At 41.3% G+C, this 22180-nt stretch overlaps 1 protein-coding gene across 1 annotated transcript; it reads right to left on the bottom strand.

Moving 5' to 3' along the window:
- Positions 1 to 13984: 13984 nt before the first annotated feature.
- Positions 13985 to 18068, bottom strand: LOC143942041 (cocaine- and amphetamine-regulated transcript protein-like). Its single transcript, XM_077463361.1, has 3 exons — positions 17861 to 18068; positions 15532 to 15612; positions 13985 to 14475 (listed from the first exon to the last, which is right to left on the bottom strand). Exons 1-3 carry the CDS (start codon positions 18020 to 18022, stop codon positions 14368 to 14370), a joined length of 351 nt encoding a protein of 116 aa, XP_077319487.1. The 5' UTR covers positions 18023 to 18068; the 3' UTR covers positions 13985 to 14367.
- Positions 18069 to 22180: the final 4112 nt, after the last annotated feature.

Genomic DNA, 22180 nt, shown 5'->3' with positions numbered 1-22180 from the left:
TAAAGACAGATATTAGATTGATAATTTGATTGATTAATGGCAGATATTAGATTGATAATTTGATTGATTAACGACAGATATTACATTGATAATTTGATTGATTAATGACAGATATTAGATTGATAATTTGATTGATTAACGACAGATATTAGATTGATAATTTGATTAACGACAGATATTAGATTGATAATTTGATTGATTAACGACAGATATTAGATTGATAATTTGATTGATTAATGACAGATATTAGATTGATAATTTGATTGATTAACGACAGATATTAGATTGATAATTTGATTGATTAAAGACAGATATTACATTGATAATTTGATTGATTAAAGACAGATATTAGATTGATAATTTGATTGATTAACGACAGATATTAGATTGATAATTTGATTGATTAACGACAGATATTAGATTGATAATTTGATTGATTAACGACAGATATTAGATTGATAATTTGATTGATTAGAGACAGATATTAGATTAATAATTTGATTGATTAGAGACAGATATTAGATTAATAATTTGATTGATTAGAGACAGATATTAGATTGATAATTTGATTGATTAACGACAGATATTAGATTGATAATTTGATTGATTAGAGACAGATATTAGATTAATAATTTGATTGATTAGAGACAGATATTAGATTGATAATTTGATTGATTAACGACAGATATTAGATTGATAATTTGATTGATTAAAGACAGATATTAGACTGATCATAGGATAGATTGATAATAGTAAAGATTAATTGATATTAAAAATAGACGGATAGATAACAGGCTTATAATAAATACATTGATTCTAGATTGATTGATTGATAGATTTCTAATAAACATAATAGATATTTTGAAAATAGATTGAAAAGATTGTCAAAGTGACGGTAGAAAGGCAAATTGATAGATTATAGATCGGTAGATAGACTTTTAATGTCTTGCTGTAGCGGGTTGTCCCATATTTCCCCTGGGTCTGGGTATATATAACCAGCGGCGGTATTTTGGTAGAAACCAATCAGACTATAAAACAAAAGGTATTTTTGGGTTGCCGGGCAATTCTTATCTACATCCAGTTGTTGGCGCTCTGATGAAGGTCGGTGGGGTGCAGAGACACCCCCAACACACAACGGCCACCTATAGAAATCCAGCTCCTCTTTGTTGCTGGGCAGGTTTGTTTTTGTTCTGCCCCTCCCCCTGCGTTATTTTGGCTCCAGTTTTCGGGGGGGTCGCGGTTCGCCAATCGCCATTCGAGAAAACACTTGAAAACAAAGTAACATTTCACAGCGACAAATATATATACAACGCCCGGGACGCTCACCAGCTCTTTCTCGCTGCCCCGGGGATTGGCCCGCGTCTTGCCGAGCGCCAGGAAGGCGAGCAGAGAGGCGATAAGGCACAAGGAGAAGACCGGGGGCCGGCGTGGGGGGCTCATGGCTGCTGCGGGGCAGTGGAGGTGACGGTCCGCGGTGTCGGTGGCTCGTCCAGTCAGTGACGGAGATTAGGTGGGGCTCGGCGGGTGATAATAAGCGCTCGGCGCCGGGGGTGGCACGCCGGGTCACTAAGCCGGAAAACCTAAACGACTCCAGCTGATCTCCGGAGAAAATCCCGTCTCTGATGTCATTGGCAGATCGCGTTACAATGTTGCATTTTTTTTTTTAAACGTTTCCAAATAGTAACGGCGAGAGATGCGAGGACGCGAGCGCCGATTATCATTCGATGCGTTCGCTCATTTCAGGGCCAAACTCCGGCCAATGGGAAGAACTCCATCAAGTTTTGTTTTTTTTCCTGTCCGTGACCCCATCATGGAGATTTTCCCCGTACAAGGATTGGTTGTCACCTGGAAGGCACAGACAGCAATGAAAACATTGTCAGAGGTTGTAGCCCCTCCCATCTCTGTCCCCATTGGAAGGATTTTTTACCCCCCACTTTCTACCATAAGAAATTCATGTCTGACAAAGCACTGATCCTGCCCTGACTTTTCACATGTCGGGCTGTTCCCGGGGCTCCAATTGTGCGAACAGTCATACACATGTGGAAGGGTGAGGCCCCTCCCCCCTCAGCATCTCAGTGGTGGTGGCAGGGCGGAGACAGGCAGTGGATTATTTTGGGGGTGTGGCTTAAGAGATCAGCTAGTTTGCATATTAGCTCCTCCCACCCTCAGGTTCTTAAATTGTGCATTATTAATGAACATCTAATCAATGTTTATAAACAATGTTACTTTATATCTGGATATCTCCTGTCTGAGCAATGTTTATAAACAATGTTACTTTGTATCTCTCTATCTCCTGTGTGATCAATGTTTATAAACAATGTTACTTTGTGTGTCTCTCTTTCCCGCCTGAGCAATGTTTATAAACAATGTTACTTTGTGTGTTTCTCTCTCCTGTCTGAGCAATGTTTATAAACAATGTTACTTTGTGTGTTTCTCTCTCCTGTCTGAGCAATGTTTATAAACAATGTTACTTTGTATCACTCTACCTTCTGTGTGATCAATGTTTATAAACAATGTTACTCTGTATCTATCTCCTGTCTGAGCAATGTTTATAAACAAAGTTACTTTGTATCTCTCTATGTCTTGTGTGATCACTGTTTATAAACAATGTTACTTTGTGTGTCTCTCTCTCCTGTCTGAGCAATGTTTGTAAACAATGTTACTTTGTATCTATCTCCCTTCGGAGCAACGTTTATAAACAATGTTCTTTGGATCTCTATCTCTCATCTTATCAATGTTTATAAACAATGTTACTTTGTATATCCCTATCTCCTGTCTGAACAATGTTTATAAACAGTGTTACTTTGTGTGTCTCTCTCTCCCGCCTGAGCAATGCGTATAAACAATGTTACTTTTTATCTCTCTATCTCCTGTCTGAGCAATGTTTATAAACAATGTTACTTTGTATCTATCTCCTGTCTGAGCAATGTTTGTAAACAATGTTCTTTGGATCTCTATCTCTCATCTTATCAATGTTTATAAACAATGTTACTTTGTATCTATCTCCTGTCTGAACAATGTTTATAAACAATGTTACTTTGTATATCTCTATCTCCCGTTGGATAAATGTTTATATACAATGTTACTTTGTATCTCTCTATCTCCTGTCTGAGCAACGTTTATAAACATTGTTACTTTGTGTGTGTCTCTCTCTCCTGTCTGAGCAATGTTTATAAACAATGTCACTTTGTATCTATCTCCTGTCTGATCAATGTTTATAAACAATGTTACTTTGTATCTCTCTATCTCCTATCTGAGCAATGTTTATAAACAATGTTACTTTGTGTGTGTCTCTCTCTCTCTCCCATCTGAGCAATGTTTATAAACAATGTCACTTTGTATCTATCTCCTGTCTGCTCAGTGTTTATAAACAATGTTACTTTGTATCTCTTTTCTCGGAAATGTTTTTGCTCCAGTTTTGGGATCTCCTGATTCCCGGGTCAGGGTTTGTATATAAATGGTGGCCCCGCCCTCTCCCCCCATAATGCAATGCGGCCCCCCAGCAGTGCCCCTTGGAGGGACGGAAGGCGCACTGAGCTGCACTTTGAGGCAAAGTCGGGATTTTCAGACTCTTAACCAGCCGGATCCGGAGGGTGAAATCTAATTGGTGGCGCCATCTTCACCCGTTCCGACATAAATCCCGCGGATCGGGGGGGATGATGGTTAGAAATGATATTATCATTTTTATTAAGTTCCTCCCGCCGCCACTGCGCCCAGACGGCGGTCACCCGCCGCCGCCGCCATCCGCCTTCCATGCAAATAAAGGCATTATTCGGCGGCGTGCCGGATCAATAAGATTACGGAGCGCCTTGGATATCGCCGTATTATTCTGCCCGTCGTCTCCGCGCCGTATATCAATCCGAGAAGATGACATCCGATCGTAACGCCGCAGAACGGCGGCGAATAGACGCAGGAAATCTCCTCCAATCACCATCACTTATTCCTAAATAACTTTCAGCAGAGACCTTTGTGCGCTTTTTTTTTTTTTTACGGCGCGACTGATAAAACCCGCAATTCAAGGCAAAATTCAGCAGGTTTTTTCACAGTGCTCCTGGGCAGACCTTCAACTTCTCATCACCTACTTGAGCCGCCAACGTGTGTTTTATTTATTTATTTTTTCACGTAAGCGCCTTCGAAATTTCTATTTATACTCGACGGCTGCGCAGACACGTGGATTTATTTATTTATTTATTTAACCTAATCGCAAAAGACGGGGGGGGGGGGGGGCGAAAATTTCCAGCTGAAGAGATCTAATCAGCCTAATAGGCAATTTCACCGGCTGGGAGCGGCGGGCGTTTGGCGTCATCGCTCGCAGCGCTCCGAGGTGACGCTTATATAAGAGGCTAATCGAAGAGTCGCTCACCTCGCCGCGCTCTCTAATCACCTCCACCGCGGATAAGCCGCAGATTATGTAAGCAGATTACAGCCGGCCCACCTACCTGCAGGCGAGGAGCCCCTACCTGGGGCCGGGTGATCACCGAGCGCCCTCTGGTGGCGGGATTCTCATTTTACTTCTCACAAACAAAACTAATATATCAGAAAGACACATTGTAATCATTTTATCTCATTTTATATCATTAGATCCTAATATTCTCCTCTCTGCAACCACGGCAACAGTATTCACAAGATAGGAAAAAAAATATATATATATATAAATATAAAATTATTCTATTTTATAAAATTAATAATAAATAAAATTATAAATAAAAGTATTAAAAGAAAAATAAGTATATATATATATATATATATATATATATATATATATATATATATTATAATAGTTATAAATATATACGCTGTATACTAATATTAATATAAAATTAATTATATATACCCTGTATAATAATAATGATATTAATAAATATATATATATATATATATATATATATATATATATATATATATATAAAATTATTCTATTTTATAAAATTAATAATAAATAAAATTATAAATAAAAGTATTAAAAGAAAAATAAGTATATATATATATATATATATATATATATATATATATATATATATCCTGTATAATAGTTATAAATATATACGCTGTATACTAATATTAATATAAAATTAATTATATATACCCTGTATAATAATAATGATATTAATAATATATATATATATATATATATATATATATATATATATATATATATATATATAAAATTATTCTATTTTATAAAATTAATAATAAATAAAATTATAAATAAAAGTATTAAAAGAAAAATAAGTATATATATATATATATATATATATATATATATATATATATATATATATATATATCCTGTATAATAGTTATAAATATATACGCTGTATACTAATATTAATATAAAATTAATTATATATACCCTGTATAATAATAATGATATTAATAATATATATATATATATATATATATATATATATATATATATATATATATAAAATTATTCTATTTTATAAAATTAATAATAAATAAAATTATAAATAAAAGTATTAAAAGAAAAATAAGTATATATATAAGAGGGCCAGTATGGTGGCCCGTAATTATGGGAGGAGCCCGGAGGGTATATAACCAGACCTCGCACACCGTTCAGTGTCGATTCCAGTGCGCGGTAATACGTCACCAGGCCGACCGTTTGCTTCTTACTTCGTCTTAGTAAGCGCGTACATACACCATCGCTATCCCGTCTCCACTCGCAAAACCTTGCCGATCGTTACGCCTCGTCGTCACAGGTAGGACTATTCTCGTTATTCCTTACTCAAGTTGATATCAGTTCGCTAGCTTGTTTTCTTGGCTAAAGTTGTCTTCGGCTAGTATCTCTTTACGCTATCTTTCACGTACATTTTCTTCTACCTGCCGTATTTCACCCGTACGTTCTCATTCTGTACTTGTTCACAGCTTCGTTAAAATCGTACGTTCTCATTCTGTACTCATTCACAGCTTTCGTTAAAATCGCACGTTTATTCTGTACTCGTTCACAGCTTTCGTTAAAATCGTACGTTCTCATTCTGTACTCGTTACCATGTTTTCTTTCGAAATCGCTCGGCCTGTAAATAAACCGAAACCAGTGCTACCCTTGCACGGTTTCAAACATGCACCCCGCCTCAAGTTGGCCATCTACCCGCTCGTTCAGATCACAGACGCACTCCAGGCGGTCGTCAGGGGGGGAAATATTAATATATATATACACAATACCGCACCGGGTCTTATCACGTCATCGACAAACGGGCCAAATCTGTCATCAACCGTTCTTTCAGGGCTCACATCCAGCCCGGTTCTAATAGTCACGGCACAAGCTCTACGATACTTTCACCTTTCTCGAAACCTAATTGCACGTTTATTCACAACTTCTACACCAAACCGCTCGTAGTTACGCACGGTCAACCCCACATAAATCATTTTCTTACCTTCTATCCTTCTAAACTAAACTGTCTTGCAACCACGGCAAGTCTTTCTGCATTTGGCTCACAAAACAGCCGAACGTCTCCAGTAGCAACACGGCTACTCATACGTTTTCTCTATCCCTGTTCCTCTTTTTAGGTCAGTAAATTTGCCACTTGGTCCATCCTGCAACAGGCTCAGACCACCCATTCCAGGTAAAAAAAAAAAAAAAAAAAAAAAAAAAAGAAGGGGGGGGGGGAGGGGGGTAGAATACAAGGTAACCTGGTTAGAGTTTTGCATTTCTTCACCAGGGGGTCGCCTATGGCCCCGAAACAGCTTGTAAACCCACCTTATTACTACTCCTGTATCACCCCGCTGTAGGTTTCACACAAATTCAGCCCTTGACCCAACAGAGTCGCCAGCACCAGGGCTTCAAGGCAGGTGCATCGTTAGAAGGTATGAAAAAAAAAAAAAAAAAAAGAGTTCCTTTCTCTTACACACTTTCACGACATATTTTACCTCACACGCATAATTTTAAATTTTGGGTCCGAGGCGTTAGCAACTGTCACATACTTCTACGCATCTCACTCTGTTTTCGGAGCACAAGCCTCCACTACGCAGACAAGGTCGCCTAAACCCCCATTCTTGCTGGCAGTGCAAGCAGTTAGCCGACCGAACACACGTCAATTTCTACAGACCGCAACATTCCTACTTAGCACACCAGACTTCCGTTACCTTCCCCGGTTCGCCCCGGGGATTCTGGTGCACTAGTCTGTGCCGAGCACAGTCGGACACCCGAGCTATCGGTTACCTAGCCAGTCACCTCCTGGCTCACCTCGGTGTCACGCATTCTTATGAGTTATAATAAATTGTTTCACTCAAACAGCGCTCAAGCGCAAACCAACTGTCGCTATGGCTGTCACTCCCCCTGATTTTCCTACTTTATGCTTTCCTCGAAGTACCTTTCTGTCCCCTCCTGTATCCCCAACCTTTTCTTAAAACATATGCATTTCCCCTCTCGTTTAGCGGACACCATGTCGTTGGCCGGCAGCGACATCTCTTCCCCCGACCCGTCATCACCTGGGGCGGGTTCAACCAACGGTGACGGACAGCTCTACAGAGCCTGGACCATCCCGAAACTCACGGCAGAACTACGACGCAGGGATATCCCCTTCCCGGCTACAGCAAGAAAAGCCGAACTCTTCAAATTGCTATTCCCACCATCTACGCCAGCCCCATCAGATTCCCAGGCGTCCCTACACTCCATTGCATCAGCAGTTGCTCAGCTGCACTCCCTAGTGGCTTCACTGTCTTCAACAGTCTCCGATGTCCAGACCAGAGTAGTGTCTCTAGAAGAACGACAAGTGCTCCCCACATCACCCACCACTACCACCCCCATGCCAATACCGTTAGGTACGCCCCAGTACAGCTCCACCATCTTCCCGGCACATCTCGTCCCAGCTAACATTAGGAAGGACATTTTAGATGGCCGGGACGTCAATCTCGCGTCCCTCCTTATTTCGGTTCACGATGCAGCGGAGAACAAAGCCTATACATGGGGGGATGTCTCCGTCGTTCTAAAAGCGAAAGACCGTAGGCTCGCACGTAAGCTCACAGTCACTGAGTTCGTGCTCGCCTTTGGTATGGTTAGAGACATAATTTGCTCCCTCAACCCCAACAAAAGGGAAGAACTTGATCTGTATCTACACGCAGTGACGGATCTAGGTTATAGGTATGGAGGGAGCGCGTTCTACGACTACCACCGCTCCTTTTCGGCCAAAGCTGCTGCCAGGCTCAGTCAGTTTCAGTTGGCTACCGACTGGAGCGCAGTCGATACAGAACTATTCTGTCGCCATTTTGCGGGTCTACGCTCCCCACTGTGCACCAACTGCCAGTCGGCCACCCACACAACTAGCTGGTGTTCGGAAAACGAGGGCAGACGCCCCCCGTACTTTCCCCCCTTCTCAAACACAGCTCAGAGCGCAGGTACATCCACACAGCGCCCACAAGAGGACAAGTTAGGTCGACCCATTAAAACGCTAGGAGGAGCTCAAATTTGCAACAACTTCAATATCGGGGGTTGCCATTTCCCTCAATGCAGACTCCTCCACGTCTGCCTCACTTGCCACCAAGCTCACCCCAGAATCGCCTGCGGGATCAAAAAACCTAACCACACATGACTGAGCCGCATACACATCGGATGGCTGCACTTCTACCTCCTTTCACACCCATCACCCTCACTAGCAGCCTTCCTACTACAGGGTTTCACTGTAGGTTTCCACACGGGGTTTATCACTCTCCCAGACACCACCCACGAATGCAGAAATCTTCGGTCAGCAGCCACAGACGAAGAAGCGATCAACACCTTGCTACAAAATGAACTTGATCGGGGATACATGATCGGCCCCTTCTCACACCCACCTTTTTCTGTTTGGAGAGTCAGCCCTATCGGGCTCGTGAAAGGGAAATTCTCAAATAAACTTCGTTTAGTCTATGATTTGTCCGCGCCTCATTTTTCTCACGTACCTAGTTTAAATTCCCTTATACCCTCAGAGGAATTCGGTCTCAAATACTCCTCCGTAGACCTTGCCATCCAAACCATCCTCCGCTTAGGAGCTGGCGCCTGGCTGTCCAAAGCCGACATCGCGGACGCTTTTAAATTATTACCGATCCATCCATGCCTATGGCAATGGCACGGTGTCAAATGGAAGGACCAGTACTATTTCGCCACGAAATTGACCTTCGGCTCCAAAAGCAGTCCATGGCTCTTCGACACGTTCGCCCAGTGCCTGTCCTGGATCCTTTCACACCACGCGTCCTGTCAGAAAGTGATCCACTACTTGGACGACTTTCTGCTTATTGAGGAACCCGGGGAATCTCCAGTAGATCTTAATAGCCTTAGAGAAGTTTTTGCCAAACTCAATGTACCCATAGCGGAGAAGAAGGTGGAAGGCCCCGCACAACGCCTCACCTTCTTGGGTATCATCCTCGATACTCAAACCATGCAGGCCAGCTTACCTCTCGACAAACTAACCCGCATCAGGGAGGTCATCCATACCTTTACGATTACACAAGGGTGCACCAAGAGACAACTCCAGTCTTTGCTCGGGATGCTCAACTTCGCGGTAAGGATCATCCCCCAGGGTCGATCTTTTGTCTCCCGCCTCTTGGTATTTCTTTCCCAAGTACAAGACCCCGACCGTGTCTTCAGGCTAGATCAAGCAGCAACAGCCGATCTCAACATGTGGGACAATTTCTTAGCAAACTGGAACGGCATCTCAATGTTTATCCCATCAGTATCCTCCTCTTCACCCCAGATAGTCACTGATGCTGCAGCCTCCACAGGCTTTGCAGCGATCTTTGACCGTCACTGGTTCGCAGGCCCATGGCCGCCAGAGATTCTCGCAATCCCCGGCTTCAATCTATCATCCTCGCTATTCGAGCTATATCCTATAGTGGCTGCAGCACAAGCCTGGGGCAGTAGCTGGACAGGACAGACAGTTACGGTTGTCACAGACAATCAAGCCACAGCCAACATCATAAACAAAGGCCGTTCTAAGTCACTGGCCATAATGGCATTTCTTCGCAGGTTGGTACAATTGTCCCTTCAGCACCAGTTTAATCTTCTCTGCATCCACATCCCAGGCAAGTGTAATACCTTAGCTGATGCCCTGTCCCGCCTTAATTTCGAATCATTCTTTTCACAGGAACCTGGAGCCGACCCAACCATGACTACTATCCCACACTGGTCTCAGCTAACTCTTCATTGAATCCGTACCTATGCAATGCTACCAAGCTCATTAACCTTTCGTTATCTCACAACACGATCAAGGCCTATCGTGCTGCCTGGAAAATGTACAACAGATTCCTAGCAGCCTTTCCCGGGGCGAGCCCAGGCGCTCTCCATCATATCCTCGCTTTCATTTCATACTGCCACACGCAGATGACTTTGGCTCACAACACTATCAGACTCTATCTGGCAGGCATCCAACATTTTATTTCTTTGCAAGACCCCGCCAAACCGTCCTTATTCGCCGCTCATGCAGTCAAGACAATTCTGCGTGGTATTCTCAAACAGCAGCCGCCAGTCAGCAGCAAACGTCTTCCTGTGACCGGCACCATCTTTCGTGAGATATCACTCTTCCTCTCTCGTTCCCCTTTTGGCCCTTTTCCTAGCCTGGTCATTAAAGCAGCCATTTACCTAGCCTTCTATGGTTTTCTGCGCCCCAGCGAATTTACAGTCACCAGCTCTAGCGGTAAGAAGCTATGCAGACGGCACCTCACTCGCCACCAAACCTTCTTCACTTTACATTTAGAGGTATCTAAAACACAACAGGTGGGCCCAGGGACGGACATCAAGTTTTTTAAAACCTCCAATGCCTGGTGCCCCGTGGCCGTCTTGGACCAATTACTAGAGCACTTATCCGATCCATCACCCGACAGCCCGTTACTACCATTCCCGGTTAAACCGCTTAGCTGTAATCAGTTTATCAGCCATGTCAAGATCCTCCTACGCAATATAGGCCTCGACCCAGCTCGTTATTCAGGACACTCTTTTCGTATCGGAGCAGCATCAGCAGCCTCACGCAACGGAGTTCCAGCACACGTAATCAGGAAGTTGGGAAGATGGAAATCCACTTGCTTCGCTCAGTACATTCCCGACCCACAGTCAGAAATGGCTCAAGCCTTCCGCGGCCTTGCTCTCTAAAACCTATTGTCTTACTATAATAAACTACTTTGTCCCTAAACCAAGTCTTTTGCGCCCTTCTCTTAGCATACCGCCCAGTAGCACAGGGCTCACTGCCCAGCTCAACTGGGTTTACCTTACTGCAGACCAGGGCACACTTCAGGTCTATTTTATGTTGTTCGTCATGTGGCGTGTTTATGTTTTCCTTCCATACCTTCAGGACGAAGGGTTTTGACCATAAATAAGAGGGCCAGTATGGTGGCCCGTAATTATGGGAGGAGCCCGGAGGGTATATAACCAGACCTCGCACACCGTTCAGTGTCGATTCCAGTGCGCGGTACCCTCCCACCCATTTCCCTTTCTCACAGCACTCAAGAAACAAGTTTCTCTACAGGAACAACCATTACTTTCTTCAGGTATGCGCCCTTCTCTTAGCATACCGCCCAGTAGCACAGGGCTCACTGCCCAGCTCAACTGGGTTTACCTTACTGCAGACCAGGGCACACTTCAGGTCTATTTTATGTTGTTCGTCATGTGGCGTGTTTATGTTTTCCTTCCATACCTTCAGGACGAAGGGTTTTGACCATAAATATATATATATATATATATATATATATATATATCCTGTATAATAGTTATAAATATATACGCTGTATACTAATATTAATATAAAATTAATTATATATACCCTGTATAATAATAATGATATTAATAATATATATATATATATATATATATATATATATATATATATATATATATATATATATATATATAAATTATTCTATTTTATAAAATTTATAATAAATAAAATTATAAATAAAAGTATTAAAAGAAAAATAAGTAAATAAAATATCTATCTAAGGAATACAACATGATCTATTGGGGAAAAAAAGAATATATCAGAAAGACACATAATAATAGAGAGAAGACACATTGTAATAATTTTATCTTATTAAATCGAATATTCTCTCTGCAACAGTATTCACAAGATAGAAAAGTATATATATATATATATATATATATATATATATATATATATATATAAAACAAAAATGCTTGTATTTTATAAAATTAATAATAAATAGAATTATAAATAAAAGTAGTAAAAAAAAAAAAAGAAAATAAAAATTACTATCTATCTAAGGAGTACAACGTGTCTTTATGATATATTGGGAAAAAAACCCTAATATCTCAGAAAGACACGTAATAATAGAGAAGAAGCAGAAGGAAAACAATATATAGATACATAAATAAATATATATATATATATATATATATATATATATATATATATATATATATATATATAGATATATATATAGATATATAAATATAATGAATAAATCTCTTTCTGATATATTGGGAAAAAATATATATATATTAGAAAGACATGTTGTAACAATTTGATCTTATTAAATCCTAATATTCAACCATGGCAACAGTATTCACAAGATAGAAAAGTATATAAAAAATATTATTATTATAGTTTATAAAATGAATAATAAATAGATTTAAGAATAAAATAAATAATGTTTATATATATATATTTATATACACAACATGTCTTTCTGATATATTAGAGAAAAAAAAATAATATATCAGAAAGACACATTGTAATAATTTTATCTTATTAAATCTATTATTCTCCTCTGAAACCATGGCAACAGTATTCACATGATAGAAAAATTTTATATATATATATAATTATTATTCTATTTAAAAAAATTAATAGTAAATATAATTATTAAAAAAAAAAAAAAAAAAAAATATATATATATATATATATATATATATATATATATATATATATATATATATATATATATATATATATATATATATATATATATATATATATATACACACACATTTATTTTATTTTTAATTCTATTTATTATTCATTTTATAAAATAGAAAAATTATATTTTGTATTATATTTTTCTGTCTTGTGAATACTATTGCCATGGTTGCAGAGAGGAGAATATTAGGATTTAATAAAATAATAAAATAAAATGAATACAACATGTCTTTCTGATATATATATATATATATATATATATATATATATATATATATATATATATATATATATATCCACATGATAGAATAATAATTATATATATATATATATATATAAAATCTTTCTATCATGTGGATATATATATTCTTTTCTTTTTCTTTTGTTTTACTGAATGTGAAAACTAAAATGTGAACAACATCAGAGGGCGCTCAGTGAGCCCCTGAATTGTTGGTGCCTCGCACTTCGTCTGCATGTAGATATATTTATATGGCACATTGTAATCATTTTATTTTATTAAATCTAATATTCTTATTTGCAACCATGGCAACATTATTCACAATCTATATTATAAACAATATCCTGTATATTTATAATAAACTATATATGACATAAATACAATAATATTATTTTATATTCTATAATAAAAAAATATAAATTAGACACCCCGTGTCTTATTTATATATTCTTTTTTATGTTATTATTCTTTTTTTTTTTAATCTAGAATAATATTATTTTTATTTATTTGTTATACGTCTTATATATTGTGAATACTGTTGCAATGGTTTCAGGTAAGAGAAAATAAATTAAATAAGAGAAAATTATACAGTAACAATTTTATCTTTAAAAATGTATCTGTCTCTGCCCTGCAACCATGGCAACAGTATTCACAAGATTATATAATAAATAAGTAAAAGAATATTATTTTATAATATAAAATGAAAAATAAATAGAATTAATAATGAAAGAAAGTTTATCTTGTTAATTAAATTTTCTCTTTCCTGCAACCATGGCAACAGTACTCACAAGCTATAAAATATATAATAGGCTCAGCTATGGAAATGACATCACAGGAATGTGTATATAGTTCAGCTGAAGCCAATCAGTAATGAGAGTCACCACATTCAGACAGAAGAGACTTTTCATCTTTATTGTGTTCTATTTATACAAATCATCATATAAAACAATTGGGGGAGGTCAGACACAGGTGGGGAGACAAGAGGGAGGGACTTAACATAAGGGGTGGGGCCTCTGTCATGGGGAGGGGAGACTAATCATCAGGGGGTGGGGCCTTTGTCATGGGGAGGGGAGACTGATCACCGTGGGTGGGGCCACTGTCATGGGGAAGGGAGACTGATTATCAGGGGGTGGGGCCTCTGCCATGGGGCGGTACATAACATCAGGGGGTGGAGCCTCTGTCATGGGGAAGGGAGACTGATCATCAGGGGGTGGGGCCAAGACGGTGTCATCACAAGGGTGGCCGGTGACCCCGCCCATGAATGGGGAGGGGCTAGTAACACCGCAGCATGAATGAGCTGCAGGAGGCTCCTCGCAGGCAGTCACACAACTTCCCGATCCGCGGGCCGTGCTTCATGGCGCAACGTTCCCCGACGTCACACTGCGAGAGAGAGAAAAAAAAACATGTCCGCCATCATACAGAGATCTGATTGGACAGAAATTCCAGGGAACTACAGACTGCCTGACTGCCATTATCCACCCGTTCACACACTTTTACATAATAAATAATATTATATTTAATGTAAAGTACAATATTCTTTTATATGTAACTTTTATTATCCTTTTATTTTTGTTTTTTTCCCCATATTATATCGTATAAAATTGTTCTCTGTGTCCCATCAGGGAGATTTCCCTTCACTTCCTGTCCGGAAGTCACAACAGGAAATGACGAGAGGAATTATTCAGGATATATATATATATATCATTCTAAAATTATTATATATATATATATATATATATATATATATATATATATATATATATATAAAATATAATACTTTTTGAATTATATAAAATATACATATATATATATATGTGTGTGTGTGTGTGTGTGTGTGTGTGTATATATATATATATATATATATCTCCTGTATAATAATAATAATACAGATATAATAAATAATGTAGTAATTAGATATAATAAAGGATACAGATATAATAAATATATAATAAATAAGAAGAAGAAATATAATAAATAATATATCTGTATTATTATTTTACAGGATATATATATTATTCAAAAATTATATATATATATATATATATATATATATATATATATATATATACATACATTTTAGAATAATATATATATATCCTGTATAATAATAATACAGATATATGTATATATATATATATATAAATATATAAAATAATTTTAGAATTATATATATATATATATATATATATATATATATATATATATATATATATATATATATATATGTCCTGTATAATAGTTATAAATATATACGCTGTATAATAATAAAAATAATAATAATAATATTAATAATAAATTATTTATATTAATAATAAATATATATATATATATATATATATATATATACTCTGTATTATAATCATAACAATAATAAATAAATATAATATGGTGACAAGAGGTGCGCAGGGTGTGGATAGGAATGTCTTGGTCTCTCACCCGGGGCAGCTGGCTGGCTTTCTTCTCCAGACTCAGTCCTCTGTCCTGGTTATAGTCCAGCAACTCGCCGAGGGCCACCGCCTGAAAAGAGGGGACACAGGACACCGCTGACCGCCTGAGGACCACCGAACACTGTGTGCCCCCCAGAGGAGCTGGGGCGCCATCTAGTGTGCAAAGTTGTAAGTGGCAACTGGTGGGTGAGATGTAGTAAGAGCGATGTTCTGCAGATCTCTAGAGGGGTCAGTGATGGAATAATCTGCAGAATATATCAATATGGATCTGTCAGGAGGGGGAGGGGAGGGAGCGATGTTCTGCAGATCTCTAGAGGGGTCCGTGATGAGATAATCTGCAGAATATATCAATATGGATCTGTCAAGAGGGGGAGGGGAGGGAGCGATGTTCTGCAGATCTCTAGAGAGGTCAGTGATGGGATAATCTGCAGAATATATCAATATGGATCTGTCAGGAGGGGGGGGGAGGGGAGGGAGCGATGTTCTGCAGATCTCTAGAGGGGTCAGTGATGAGATAATCTGCAGAAGATATCAATATGGATCTGTCAGGAGGGGGGGAGGGGAGGGAGCGATGTTCTGCAGATCTCTAGAGAGGTCAGTGATGGGATAATCTGCAGAATATATCAATATGGATCTGTCAGGAGGGGGAGGGGAGGGAGCGATGTTCTGCAGATCTCTAGAGAGGTCAGTGATGGGATAATCTGCAGAATATATCAATATGGATCTGTCAGGAGGGGGGGGAGGGGAGGGAGCGATGTTCTGCAGATCTCTAGAGGGGTCAGTGATGAGATAATCTGCAGAATATATCAATATGGATCTGTCAGGAGGGGGGAGGGGAGGGAGCGATGTTCTGCAGATCTGTAGAGAGGTCAGTGATGAGATAATCTGCAGAATATATCAATATGGATCTGTCAAGAGGGGGAGGGGAGGGAGCGATGTTCTGCAGATCTCTAGAGAGGTCAGTGATGGGATAATCTGCAGAATATATCAATATGGATCTGTCAGGAGGGGGAGGGGAGGGAGCGATGTTCTGCAGATCTCTAGAGGGGTCAGTGATGAGATAATCTGCAGAATATATCAATATGGATCTGTCAGGAGGGGGGAGGGGAGGGAGCGATGTTCTGCAGATCTGTAGAGAGGTCAGTGATGAGATAATCTGCAGAATCTATCAATATGGATCTGTCAGGAGGGGGGGGAGGGGAGGGAGCGATGTTCTGCAGATCTCTAGAGGGGTCAGTGATGAGATAATCTGCAGAAGATATCAATATGGATCTGTCAGGAGGGGGGGAGGGGAGGGAGCGATGTTCTGCAGATCTCTAGAGAGGTCAGTGATGGGATAATCTGCAGAATATATCAATATGGATCTGTCAGGAGGGGGAGGGGAGGGAGCGATGTTCTGCAGATCTCTAGAGGGGTCATTGATGAGATAATCTGCAGAATATATCACTATGGATCTGTCAGGAGGGGGAGGGGAGGGAGCGATGTTCTGCAGATCTGTAGAGAGGTCAGTGATGAGATAATCTGCAGAATATATCAATATGGATCTGTCAGGAGGGGGAGGGGAGGGAGCGATGTTCTGCAGATCACTAGAGGGGTCAGTGAAGGGATAATCTTCAGAATATATCAATATGGATCTGTCAAGAGGGGGAGGGGAGGGAGCGATGTTCTGCAGATCTCTAGAGAGGTCAGTGATGGGATAATCTGCAGAATATATCAATATGGATCTGTCAGGAGGGGGAGGGGAGGGAGCGATGTTCTGCAGATCTCTAGAGGGGTCAGTGATGGGATAATCTGCAGAATATATCAATATGGATCTGTCAGGAGGGGGAGGGGAGGGAGCGATGTTCTGCAGATCTCTAGAGAGGTCAGTGATGGGATAATCTGCAGAATATATCAATATGGATCTGTCAGGAGGGGGAGGGGAGGGAGCGATGTTCTGCAGATCACTAGAGGGGTCAGTGATGGGATAATCTGCAGAATATATCAATATGGATCTGTCAAGAGGGGGAGGGGAGGGAACGATGTTCTGCAGATCTCTAGAGAGGTCAGTGATGGGATAATCTGCAGAATATATCAATATGGATCTGTCAGGAGGGGGAGGGGAGGGAGCGATGTTCTGCAGATCACTAGAGGGGTCAGTGATGGGATAATCTGCAGAATATATCAATATGGATCTGTCAGGAGGGGGAGGGGAGGGAGCGATGTTCTGCAGATCTCTAGAGAGGTCAGTGATGGGATAATCTGCAGAATATATCAATATGGATCTGTCAGGAGGGGGAGGGGATGATGGATCACACAGTATACATATATATACTCACCAGGCTGTTGGGTTGGAGGGGGATGTCATTCGGAGATCCCGGCAGTTGGAAGTCTTCTGATTTCCCGGGAAGGATGAGGGAGGACAGGCACAGGGCGAGCAGTAAGGTGGGTGTTCGGGGGGTCAGGTAGGTGGGTGAGGGGGGTGCTCTCCTGGTGTCCATAGCAGGGTGTGCGGTGTCAGGGTGAGATCTCTTCTCCTAATATTAGTGACTAGAACCCGGCTTATATATATAGTAGGGAGGTCCCTGTGTGCCCCTCCCCCCCCCCCCCAGACCCCCAAACTGACCCCCATTATTACATCTCCATCATCCTCTCCTATTCCTCCTCACTTCATCCATCTCTCCCTCATCTTATTACTACCTTACTTCTTTCTCTCTCTCTCTCTTTTTTTTCTTTCCTTTCTTATGGAAGCTTCCATACTTTTTTTTCTTCTTTTTTCTTTGTTTTATTCCCCCCTTTCCTTTTCTTTCTTTTTCTTTCTCTCTTTTTTCCTTTCATTTTCTTTCCTTTTTTTTTTTGTTTTTCTCTTTTTTTTGTTTTTTCTCTTTCCTTTCTCTCTTTCTTTTTTGCTTTCTTTGTCTTTTTTGTCTTTCCTTCTCCCTTCTGTTTTCTTTTTTTTTCCCTTTTTTTTTCCTTCTTCTCTTTTCTTTGTTTTTTTTCCTCTTTCCTTTCATTTCATTTCTCTCTTCTTTTAGTTTTTTTTTCCTTTCCTTTACTTTCTCTCTTTCTTTTTTACTTTCTTTCTCTTTTTGTCTTTCCTTCTCCCTTCTCTTTTCCTTTTTTTTCCTTTTTATTTGATTTCTTTTCTTTCTTTCCTTTTTTTTTCTTTTTTTCTTTTTTCTCTTTCCTTTTCTTTTTTTTTTCTTCCTTTTTTTTCTTCCTCTCTTCTTTTAGTTTTTTTTTCTTTCCTTTCTCTTTCTTTTTTACTTTCTTTCCTTTCTTTCGTTTTCTTTCTTTCCCTTTTTTATTTATTTTTTTGTTTTTTCTCTTTCCTTTTCTTTTCTTTCTTCCTTTCCTTTCTTTCTTAGTTTTTTTCCTTTTCTTAACTTTCTCTCTTTCTTTTTTACTTTCTTTCTCTTTTGTCTTTCCTTCTCCCTTCTCTTTTCTTTTCTTTCATTTCTTTTCTTTCTTTCTTTCATTTTCTCTTTCCTTTTTTTTTTTTTTTTTTTAGTTATTTTCTTTCCTTTCTTTCTCTTTTTGTCTTTCCTTCTCCCTTCTCTTTTCTTATCATTTTTTTTCCTTTGTTTTCTTTCTTTCTTTAATTTTCTTTCTTTTTTTTTTTATTCTTTTTTTTCCAAAAAAAATTATACTATTACAAATTACCATCTATACAATAACACATCTTACTACAATTAATTACATTTACCCCATAGACCTCCCCCCTTCCCTAAAAAAAAAAAAAAAAAAAAAAAAAAAAAACAGTGGCTTCTATTGCCCTTCTCTTACTCACTTGCTCCTTCCTTCATCAAGCTTTAATTTTCTTTCTATCCTTTTTTTTCCTTCTTCTCTTTTCTTATTTTTTTTTCTCTTTCCTTTTCTTTCTCTCTTCTCTGTTCTTTTAGTTTTTTTCCTTTCCTTTCTCTCTTTCTTTTTTACTTTTTTTCTCTTTTTTTTCTTTCATTCTCCCTTCTATTTTCTTCTCTTTCTTTTACTTTCCTTTTCTTTCTTTCTCTCTTCTTTCCTTTCCTCCCCCCATACTTCTTTCTCCTTCTTTGCCCCCCCCCCATGTCATATTGTTGGCCCCAGTATCGATGATCTCGGTCTATAATACAGAATATACAGTATGTGGGTATTTCTATGTGGAATGTTCCTCTCAGAGAAGGGTGGGGGGGTGAAGGGTAAAGCCTCGTACACACGCTTAGATTTTCGGATGACCATTTTTTTGTGGCATGCGAGTCTCATGTCGGAAGTGAAGAGGTTACTCGCAATAGGACAGAATACAACTTCAGAAGTGACGCAATGTGTTGAATTTGTCGTACAAAACTTTCAATATGATTTTCGTATCTTGTGTAGGGGCCTTCAAGGTGCGGGAAGTAGGGGCCTTCAAGGTGCGGGAAGTGTGCGGGGCGGTGAAGGGTTAAGGCGGAGGTTATGTGTACAGGTGTGCGGGAAGTGTGGGGGGCGGTGAAGGGTTAAGGCAGAGGTGATATGTACAGGTGTGGGGGAAGTGTGGGGGGCGGTGAAGGGTTAAGGCGGAGGTGATGTGTACAGGTGTGGGGGAAGTGTGCGGGGCGGTGAAGGGTTAAGGCGGAGGTTATGTGTACAGGTGTGCGGGAAGTGTGCGGGGCGGTGAAGGGTTAAGGAGGAGGTTATGTGTACAGGTGTGCGGGAAGTGTGCGGGGCGGTGAAGGGTTAAGGCGGAGGTGATGTGTACAGGCGTGCGGGAAGTGTGCGGGGCGGTGAAGGGTTAAGGCGGAGGTTATGTGTACAGGTGTGCGGGAAGTGTGCGGGGCGGTGAAGGGTTAAGGCGGAGGTGATGTGTACAGGCGTGCGGGAAGTGTGCGGGCGGTGAAGGGTTAAGGCGGAGGTTATGTGTACAGGTGTGCGGGAAGTGTGCGGGGCGGTGAAGGGTTAAGGCGGAGGTGATGTGTACAGGTGTGCGGGAAGTGTGCGGGGCGGTGAAGGGTTAAGGCGGAGGTGATGTGTACAGGCGTGCGGGAAGTGTGCGGGGCGGTGAAGGGTTAAGGCGGAGGTTATGTGTACAGGTGTGCGGGAAGTGTGCGGGGCGGTGAAGGGTTAAGGCGGAGGTTATGTGTACAGGTGTGGGGGAAGTGTGGGGGGCGGTAAAGGGTTAAGGCGGAGGTGATATGTACAGGTGTGGGGGAAGTGTGGGGGGCGGTGAAGGGTTAAGGCGGAGGTTATGTGTACAGGTGTGCGGGAAGTGTGCGGGGCGGTGAAGGGTTAAGGCGGAGGTGATGTGTACAGGCGTGCGGGAAGTGTGCGGGGCGGTGAAGGGTTAAGGCGGAGGTGATGTGTACAGGTGTGGGAGAAGTGTGCGGGCGGTGAAGGGTTAAGGCGGAGGTTATGTGTACAGGTGTGCGGGAAGTGTGCGGGGCGGTGAAGGGTTAAGGCGGAGGTGATGTGTACAGGTGTGCGGGAAGTGTGCGGGGCGGTGAAGGGTTAAGGCGGAGGTGATGTGTACAGGTTGTGGGGGAAGTGTGGGGGGCGGTGAAGGGTTAAGGCGGAGGTGATATGTACAGGTGTGGGGGAAGTGTGCGGGGCGGTGAAGGGTTAAGGCAGAGGAGATGTGTACAGGTGTGGGGGGGAGTGTGGGGGGCGGTGAAGGGTTAAGGCGGAGGTGATATGTACAGGTGTGCGGGAAGTGTGCGGGGCGGTGAAGGGTTAAGGCGGAGGTGATATGTACAGGTGTGCGCGGCGGCGAAGGGTTAAGGCGGAGGTGATATGTACAGGTGTGGGGGAAGTGTGCGGGGCGGTGAAGGGTTAAGGCAGAGGTGATATGTACAGGTGTGCGGGAAGTGTGCGGGGTGGTGAAGGGTTAAGGCGGAGGTGATCTGTACAGGTATGCGGGGCGGTGAAGGGTTAAGGCGGGGGTGATATGTACAGGTGTGCGGGAAGTGTGGGGGGGCGGTGAAGGGTTAAGGCGGAGGTGATATGTACAGGTGTGCGGGAAGTGTGCGGGGCGGTGAAGGGTTAAGGCGGGGGTGATGTGTACAGGTGTGCGGGAAGTGTGCGGGGCGATGAAGGGTTAAGGCGGAGGTGATATGTAGAGGTGTGCGGGGCGGTGAAGGGTTAAGGCGGAGGTGATCTGTACAGGTGTGCGGGAAGTGTGCGGCGCGGTGAAGGGTTAAGGCGGAGGGGATATGTACAGGTGTGCGGGAAGTGTGCGGGGCGGTGAAGGGTTAAGGCGGAGGTGATGTGTACAGGTGTGCGGGAAGTGTACGGGGCGGTGAAGGGTTAAGGCGGAGGTGATATGTACAGGTGTGCTGGAAGTGTGCGGGGCGGTGAAGGGTTAAGGCGGAGGTGATATGTAGAGGTGTGCGGGAAGTGTGCGGGGCGGTGAAGGGTTAAGGCGGAGGTGATATGTAGAGGTGTGCGGGAAGTGTGCGGGGCGATGAAGGGTTAAGGCGGAGGTGATATGTACAGGTGTGCGGGGCGGTGAAGGGTTAAGGCGGAGGTGATCTGTACAGGTGGGCGCGGCGGCGAAGGGTTAAGGCGGAGGTGATATGTACAGGTGTGCGGGAAGTGTGCGGGGCGGTGAAGGGTTAAGGCAGAGGTGATATGTACAGGTGTGCGGGAAGTGTGCGGGGCGGTGAAGGGTTAAGGCGGAGGTGATATGTACAGGTGTGCGGGAAGTGTGC

Source organism: Lithobates pipiens, unplaced genomic scaffold (assembly GCF_037356315.1).
Source record: "Lithobates pipiens isolate NorthernLeopardFrog02 unplaced genomic scaffold, aLitPip1_a1.2 Scaffold_30, whole genome shotgun sequence".
In the NCBI taxonomy this organism is placed as follows: domain Eukaryota; kingdom Metazoa; phylum Chordata; class Amphibia; order Anura; family Ranidae; genus Lithobates; species Lithobates pipiens.
This window is presented reverse-complemented; position numbering and strand designations above follow the sequence as displayed.

Excerpts from the sequence above, each read along its gene's own strand:
- LOC143942041 (XM_077463361.1), bottom strand. The coding sequence starts at position 18,022 with ATGGACACCAGGAGAGCACCCCCCTCACCCACCTACCTGACCCCCCGA. Across the intron at positions 15,613-17,860 it reads CCCTCCAACCCAACAGCCTG|GCGGTGGCCCTCGGCGAGTT; the intron begins GTGAGTATATAT and ends CCCTCTTTTCAG. Across the intron at positions 14,476-15,531 it reads AAGCCAGCCAGCTGCCCCGG|TGTGACGTCGGGGAACGTTG; the intron begins GTGAGAGACCAA and ends TCTCTCTCGCAG.